This window comes from Teleopsis dalmanni, chromosome 1 (assembly GCF_002237135.1).
Source record: "Teleopsis dalmanni isolate 2A chromosome 1, ASM223713v2, whole genome shotgun sequence".
NCBI classification, from domain to species: Eukaryota; Metazoa; Arthropoda; class Insecta; order Diptera; family Diopsidae; genus Teleopsis; species Teleopsis dalmanni.
In genome coordinates this window covers 198,134,357-198,142,707 of record NC_051846.1, presented here as the reverse complement: position 1 = coordinate 198,142,707, position 8,351 = coordinate 198,134,357, and the positions used below count along the sequence as shown (strand labels likewise).

Below are 8,351 nucleotides of genomic sequence, written 5' to 3'. Positions count from 1 at the left end.
TACTCTATATAAACTTATACGTTATTTTCATTTTGGTTTGTACAGCAAAGCCCGTGGTGGCACTGACACACGTTACTTAAATATAGTCACAGCAGCCAGGTAATATAGATAAGATAACCTTTTTAGTAAATATCATAGAATTTGGAATTAATCTATGTGCTACAGACTAACAGTAATTTGGTGAATATCGCCAGAGCAGCTAGTATAACCATGACTTTTATGGTCAAGTAACAATTTTAGATTTATTCTATGAAAACAAAAAAGATATCTTAATATATTATTGGCTCTTATGGAACACTAGACTATCAAAATTAAATTATATACTACTAGGCTGAACCTGCATCATCGCAAGTCTAAATTTACAACAATGAAAAATCATAAGATTTACCAGCTAATAGATAAAGATCAATAACTTCACCAATCTCGCTAAACCTGCATAGAATGGATCAAAATAAAAAATGTGCTTAACCGAATTTCATGATATAAGGACTATGTTTTTAGTTACGGTTACGTTAACAAGTGGTGCTGATTTTAAATTGAAGAAAAGTGTCTGATAATCATCCCTAAGTGTGCATTCTATAAAATTGTTATTTGGTAACAAAATCATCATACCTCAAGATTATTGGTCCAATAATTATTTTTTTTTTTGTTTTTATTATAACTTCATATGAAAACCGTCATACGTCAAGATCATTTGTCCACTAATTATTCTTTTCTTTTTTTTATTATAACCTCATATGATCTGATCTGATCTCATATGATGATAGAATTTAACATGTTTAAGAAATATAATAATATAATGTTATAAATATTTTACAAATTTTGTCTAGACGAGTTCGATTCCTGGTACATGCGGTCTCAAAAAAAAAGTATTATTTACGAATAATTATATACAAGAATTATTTCCAAAACCGCTGACGATGGATATTTGGCAATACTCGAAACAGCTGTATGGTCAGCCCAAAATTAAAATCATTAAAATAATATTAAATAATTTTTGTTGTTGTAGTTCACTACTGTTCGAAACACCTCTTTATAAATTTTGCATACCAATAGATCCATAAAATCCACTTAGTAAGGTGGAATAAACCTGCACATGGTTGCATTCATTAAAACTCTTTGAAAACAAAAACATAAAAATTTTGATCTGCGTTTGTCTTTATTTTGAAATTCCTTCTTTATTTATTGCTCCATTTCCGCTGATACTTTTTCTTACTCAATATTATTGCTTGGTGCTTATGCCCACTTTGAAGTCGCCAACTATCCCACGGGAGTCATTGTCATATTTTACCACACAGCAAAAATGCCTTGAGTAACACACGCAAAAACATATTAACCAAAACCAAAAAAGCAAAAAAAAAACAGAAGCAAATTCCGAAACAACGTCCGTAACGAGATTAGCGCACTCCCAACAATTTCTCATTTTATTGTTTTGTTTATTTTCACAACACTTCCAACTAGAAAACAAAAACAATGAAGAAATCTTCAAAAGACAATAATAAAATACAATAAAAACAACAACAAAATGTAATTTTGCCATATATTTCACAAAGAAAAAAAAAGTATTCAAAACAAAAAAATAAAGAACGTCAACAAACAAATAAAAGCCGCACGCTGTTTGTGCGCTTATATCAAACCCAACACACACACACACACACACATACATACATACAATTCTGGCAGGCAGGCATGGCTCTAACAACACAAGGCATACTTTGTCGCTTGTCATTTCCTTCCGTGCTTATACTTTGTGCAATTTTTTTTCACTTTATGCTGTGTTTTGGCGCACAAAGCTCACTTCATTCATATCGAAATCATCAGCAGATTTCATTCATAAAAATGGAATTCCTCTCCCAGCATTTCACGTAGAAGTTTGTTACTCTGTTATGTCCAGTAGCACACTCAGTAGCCGATTTCCTACTCTTAAGTGCTCACTCTTCTTGGAACGTGTTTCGGCATTAAGTTTGGTATTCACTACCGCACCGCACCGCAGCTTTGAAGCATCGTCACGGTGTGTGTGACTGTTTGCCAAGCCTGTTTGCTGCGCTCGTGTCAAGCTACTGTTGTGCTCTAAATATCAAGTTTATCTCTTTCGCAAAGAGAGCGTTAAGAGATAAGTGCTTACATAAAATTGTACCAATCAACAACTTAACGATCATTTTCTACTACAACGCGAAAGTGTCAAGACGTTAACCTTAAGAAGTGCTCGCGAAACCAACCAATTGAAAATTTTGCAAACTATTTTGTAAATTACATGCACCAAAATCAGTGAATTTGAGAAAAAAAAAACAAAAACAATATAAAAACAAACACAAAAGCCAAAAATAAAACCAAAGCTTAAAATTACTTCAAAATAGTGTGAATGAAGTTTTTAAAGAAAATGGCGCCAAATCATCAGTTTTTATTAAATTCTCTACCGTTAGAACCGGTGTCACGTACCTATCAGTACCGTAAAATAATGAAACCAATGCTGGAGAGAAAACGCCGTGCCAGAATTAACAAGTGTTTGGATGAACTGAAGGATCTAATGACGGGAACTTTGAAAGCGGTGAGTTTGTTGAAAAAATCTTTAAAAATTGAAAGAAAAATTTTTTAGAATTTTTTAATAGATGTAGTGAAGTTTCTGAATCCTTAGAGTATCATTAAAAATAAAATAGTTTATAACTGCGATCATAAGTCTATTGACCCATTGTATAATCGTACAAAACTCGAAAAGTTTAAAATCATTAATAAAGTTTAAAACACTTTTTAAAATAAAATTTTAATCTGACTGAAGTCCTCCTGAATATATATTTCTAAAAGATTGTGAAGTAGTTTCTTCATCCTTCTATAATTGTAGGAAGTACCATTGTTTTTAAAAAGAAATTCCATTGAATATCCTAGCCGTATTAACTCACCAACAGTACCCGACGGCATTTATCATTTACCTGACTTGCTAGTAAACTGACAGACATTTGATCATAGCTAATCCAATGAACTTTGTAGGGTTTTTTAAATAAGCTTCGCTGTTGTAGAATAAAGGTTTTATATATTATATATTACGTTTACGCATTTTTTCATTCAACAGACTAATAGACATAATTAATTAGATTATTTTTAGAATCTATTGTAGTACTAGAAAATAATTAAGAACCACCCTTATATACATATAGTAGTACTATATAGTATGGACAAGCGAAAAGGAGTGTTCATACAAAAAATATATTGAGTTCTTAATAATAATGTAATCCTTTTAATTCCTTTCCTCTGAAATAGTTAATTTAATAATATATATTAATTAATTAATACATAACTATTTAAAATTTCACCAATTTAATATTTATTTTATATATTGATTTTTGAATTTGGAAGTACCCAATTATTAAATTGTATTTCATCTTTAATTCTTAAAAATGTTTTATATTATACATGTCATATTATGTATGTCATTCATGCTTGGATAAAAAAATTATGGAGCTGTATTCTTAACTGAAAGTGACCATACCAGCCAGAAACAAACTTATATATCTTCATCCCTATACCTAAAAGTATTTCAAGGCATTTTATTTTGTCTTAGAATTAAAATTCTTTCCAGCTTTGATATTCTTATATGAAATACTTGGACAACTAAAAGTTTAATGTGATTGAAACGATATAGGAGAAATCGGAACTACCCATACAATTGCCATCGGAACTTAACTATTTGTATAACTGACAGTAAAACTAAAAACGTTTCAAGTAAAAGACAGACTAACATATAGATTTTGCAATAATTTTATATGTACATTAAAGTTATTATGTAGTGAATATTATGCACTTTATGCTAACTTCATTTGTTCTAATCGATCTTAGGCTTTTTTAGGAATGTAAGCATCTTGCATGGTTTTGTTTAGATATTTTATATATTATATATTTTGAGTATTTACAATCAATGTACATATTCGTACGTCTATTTGTAACATCTATTTGAAAAAAGCAGCAGATATATGTATTCTTCCCTGATAAATAGAATTTATTCCGATAGTACCTTAACCTAAAGAGTTCTAACAGAATTCCTATGAGAATTTTAATATCATCCCTCTCCTGTACAATGAGTCTGTTCAAGATTGTCTTGAAGAGTTTGATAAAATATTTGATGATATTTTTCAGATCGAACCATTACCTGAAGTTAAAAATTCCGTAAAAATTTTGATCGGAGTAATGAGTCTGTTGGTGACTGTCTTGAATAGTTAATGAAATGTCAGTTTGCCTCTTTAGTTAATTAAAAAGAATTAAGTCTTTCCAGTAGCTAAACTTCTACAATATGCTTTTTATCATATTTCACGTATTCTAAATTACAGAATACGTGAGGTTCATATAGTTGACGTTAGACTCTTAGTTTGCTTGCCAGTTCTTTCAGTTTGCATATTATTATTATTTAATTATTATTAATTATTTCTAAATAATATATAGAAAGACAAATTCCGCTGGGAATGTAAATAATAAAAAATTCGAAGAATTATATATATATAATAAATAATAATTCATTGCAGATAAAATGTCGTTGTGTGCAGTATAATTTCTAATAGGTTAATAATTGAATTACAGTCAGGAAATTTATTTTTTCGGCAGTGAAGTATTCGCCTTTTTACGATTTTAACTGTTCCACCATTCAATGATCTATCCAATGATCTATTTATCCTTATAAGAATAATACCTCTACCAAGAAATGTGTGCTTCCAATAATTTTGATGCAAAATGATATTGCAGTTCATCCAGTTAAACTGATTGATCTTTTACAGAAAAATTTTCTAGAAGTTTTTAAAAATTTTTCAGTTTTTTATCTTTAAATACCCCCTAATTAAATTTCTAGTTAATGGATAGTTCTCAATATTTTATAAAAATCTTTTTATTTCCAATTCGTTTTCAAGAAATAATTTGCAATTATATTTCAAATATTTTTAGAGATATTAAAAATGAGACCATAAAATAACAATACAAAGAATTTTTGTGCATATATATTTATATGATAATTGTTAAATTTTATCAAATCTCATAAAGTTAAAAACTTTTTGGAATCAAATAAATTGTGGAGGAATTTTAAGAACTTAAGAAACTTTTGTTGAGAAAAACTATTATGAAAAGTTATTTTATTTCTGTTTAATATTTATTATACATTCAAGCAATTTTCATAGAAGAGAAGCAATTTGAGAGCACAAACCAGTAATATTTTCAAAAAATTTCTAATTTGAAACTTAAATGTCTTGAAACATAAATTATATCCACTTCCTTTCTACTTTCGCACACAGGATGGGGAAAATATATCGAAGCTAGAGAAAGCGGACATACTTGAACTAACCGTGCGCCATTTGCATCGTTTACGTGAAACAAATGCACTTTTCGTACGCAACAATGAAACCATTAATATGGAAAAATTCTGGGCTGGCTTTCAGCATTGTGCAGCGGAGGTCTCACAATTTCTGAATAAATACGATCGCAGTATTAGCAGTGATTTAATAAAACATATTGCAAATTATGTGCCAAATATTTTAACAACGCCAACAGGAAAGGATGCTGCAGGAAATGTGATTCTACCAGTGAATGCAGCTACACCCAGTGGAAGTATGGCAACAACAGCAAATTACCAAAGATATGCCATGGCTATGAGCCAGTTTACGCCAAAACTACAGTTCGTTACATCAACGGCAAACATGAATGGTGCAGAAATTGCTGCTCAGAGCACACCTGCTGCGCATAATTACGGAACCACAACTGTTGCAACAACACACAAAATACGATTGCATCCGTATGCCAGAGCTATAAAAGTGGAGGGCGTTTGGCGGCCATGGTCAGGCTAAGTAGCGTTATGCTTATCTAATATTATTTAAGGAATGTAAACTTAAGCTTAAGAATGCTTCGAAGAGTGAAATTAATTGCTTAATTTTAATTTTAGTATAATTTTATATTAGTTTCATTAAACTGAATATGTTAAAATAACAGTTAAGTGAAAAGTGCTTGGACTAAGCTTTAATGTAGATTAAGTTTAAGTATAACTATGTTTGCTTAATTAGAAATAGTCTCCTTATATAGTAAGTAACAACTGTAATACATCTACTGATTTTATAGTCTTAAAAGTGTAAATAAGATATATCGTTTTAGGAATAAAGCTCAGTTTTGAATAATATATTTATACGTTAACTTCCGAACTCCTTTTTTTTTAATTTTTGTTTCTTGTAGCCTACAGAACTCTATTGAGAAAATAGCTTAAAAGGCGTATGCATAGATTAAGATGTGGATAGGTAATAATAGTGTGAAAGTTTGTTTAGGAGTGAGAATAAATTAGAGACGACTGGTATTTAAATTAAAGTCAAACAAGATCAATGCAGAAAATCCTAGCCACTTCAATGCGGTCCAACAATCGACTGAACTCTAGTTAGTATATGGGAGGTAAACGAATGGTCATATTATGTCATGCTCACTGTCTTGCATAAGACAGTTACAGTTAAGACAGTTGTCCTAGTAAGAACTAGAACAGTTCTTATTGTACATGGAAGGCTTCGTTCTTTCGTAATATAGGAGATGCGTATTTTGTTTCACTCCAATTGCTTGAATATCGTTATGCTCAAATACTTTGAAATACAAATATATATGTTATATTGCAGTAGAATAACTGCTGTTTTATCATTATATTATATAGTTAGTCTTTCGATTATGTAGTGTACTTTATTATGAAAGGAAACTAAACAAAAATAAATCATGTATTAAAGAAATAGCTGAAAACAATTCTACAATATATAGTTTTTCGTTACATCACTGTCCTTCTTCACAATGTATCTATATTAGTTAGACTTTGGTAAGATTTTTGCATATACTATCAGTTTTTCACTAAGTTATATAGATTTCTAAATTTTTAAATTCCAAAATTGTACGTATTTGAAATGGAACATTAAAAACTTGCCAAAGTCTTGCCAATGTAGACGCTCAGTTACAGTTACAGTTCTCTATAACAAAACAATTCCATTATATTATTTATGATTTTAAAAATAAGTACGACTACTGGGTTTATACCGGCGATTTTAAGGATCCACTTAGACTTATTGACTTATTATGTTAAACACCTACATAGTTCTCGTGAAAATTTTTAGTCTAAAATACTAAATTTATTGTGGAATATATAAATTTAAGTTAACACCTTGACACTTAATAATTAAACCGATTATATTGACAACTCACCTTGAATCCCTCTAAGCTTTTTAAAAGCAAAAGCAAGCACTAAGCGCTTATAAAAAAAATTTAAAAATATTTTAAAATGTGAAAAAATACTTAGAAATATAATTAAAAACCAATTTGTTGACACCTACCTAATACACTTGAAAAAAAATTTAAAAAACCTCGTATCAACCAAAACAGAAGATTTTATTTAAACTTTATATTGAATTAATAATGTGGATAATTTAATTGCGAATTTTGTATTTATTTTAATTTTAAAATATTTAAAAAATTTAAATTTCTTTATTTAATAATATAACACGAAAAACCTCTGTTTACGTACTTTAGCATTTTCACTCAATAATTCATTTATTTTTTATGCTCATTTCGAACATAATTTCTTTTTTTTATATTTTTAATATTAATGCCACAATATGTATTTATACCAAATATAATTAAATAATAATTAAAATTTTTCAAAAAAACTTTAATATCATTTTTTTATAATATATATTTTATGAATTTAATATGATATATGTATTTTTAATTATTAATTTACATATTAATAACCTTATCGCCTCTTAAAAATAAAATATTTTACTATGAAATAATATTGCTTAATTATTATTTAGGCCTTTTTCATTAATGTTCTTTTTTTCTTGTAATATTAATTAATTAACACAGAAAATATACATATAGTAGCTATCATGTATATTGTATTAATTAAAATAAAATTATTTTTTTCCAATACAATAATTTAATGCTTTGTATATTAAATATATTTAATGATTGAACTTTAAGCTTTAATTTTGCATAATTCTGTTTTATTATTTATTTTATTTTAAATGTAATATTTTTTGTTTAAAAATTTAATTTACAATTCAAAATAAAACATATATTTTATTATAAACATATATTCGGTGTTTTATTTCATTGTTTTTGCTTAAAACTATTTATTTTAACTATATACAAATAATTTTTTAGATATCAATTTTAGTATTAAAATTTTTTTATAAATTTTTTGTTCTTACGTAGCTTGCATTAGCAAATAATTGATGTTCTTACTTTTAATTATAAAAGCATTTAATTTAATATTTTTTTTTTATTTATTTAAATTTATATCTTTTTTATGTATATATAGCATTTTTGAGTAAAATAAAGTAAGCGTTGAAATTGATTGTTGC

At 27.9% G+C, this 8,351-nt stretch overlaps 1 protein-coding gene across 1 annotated transcript; it reads left to right on the top strand.

Annotated features, from left to right (window-relative positions):
* Positions 1–2,352: 2,352 nt before the first annotated feature.
* On the top strand, positions 2,353–5,874 carry LOC119673501 (enhancer of split mgamma protein-like). The gene is made up of 2 exons (XM_038084800.1): positions 2,353–2,548; positions 5,268–5,874. The coding sequence occupies exons 1-2, from the start codon at positions 2,363–2,365 to the stop codon at positions 5,814–5,816; spliced, it is 735 nt and encodes a 244-aa protein (XP_037940728.1). The 5' UTR covers positions 2,353–2,362; the 3' UTR covers positions 5,817–5,874.
* Positions 5,875–8,351: the final 2,477 nt, after the last annotated feature.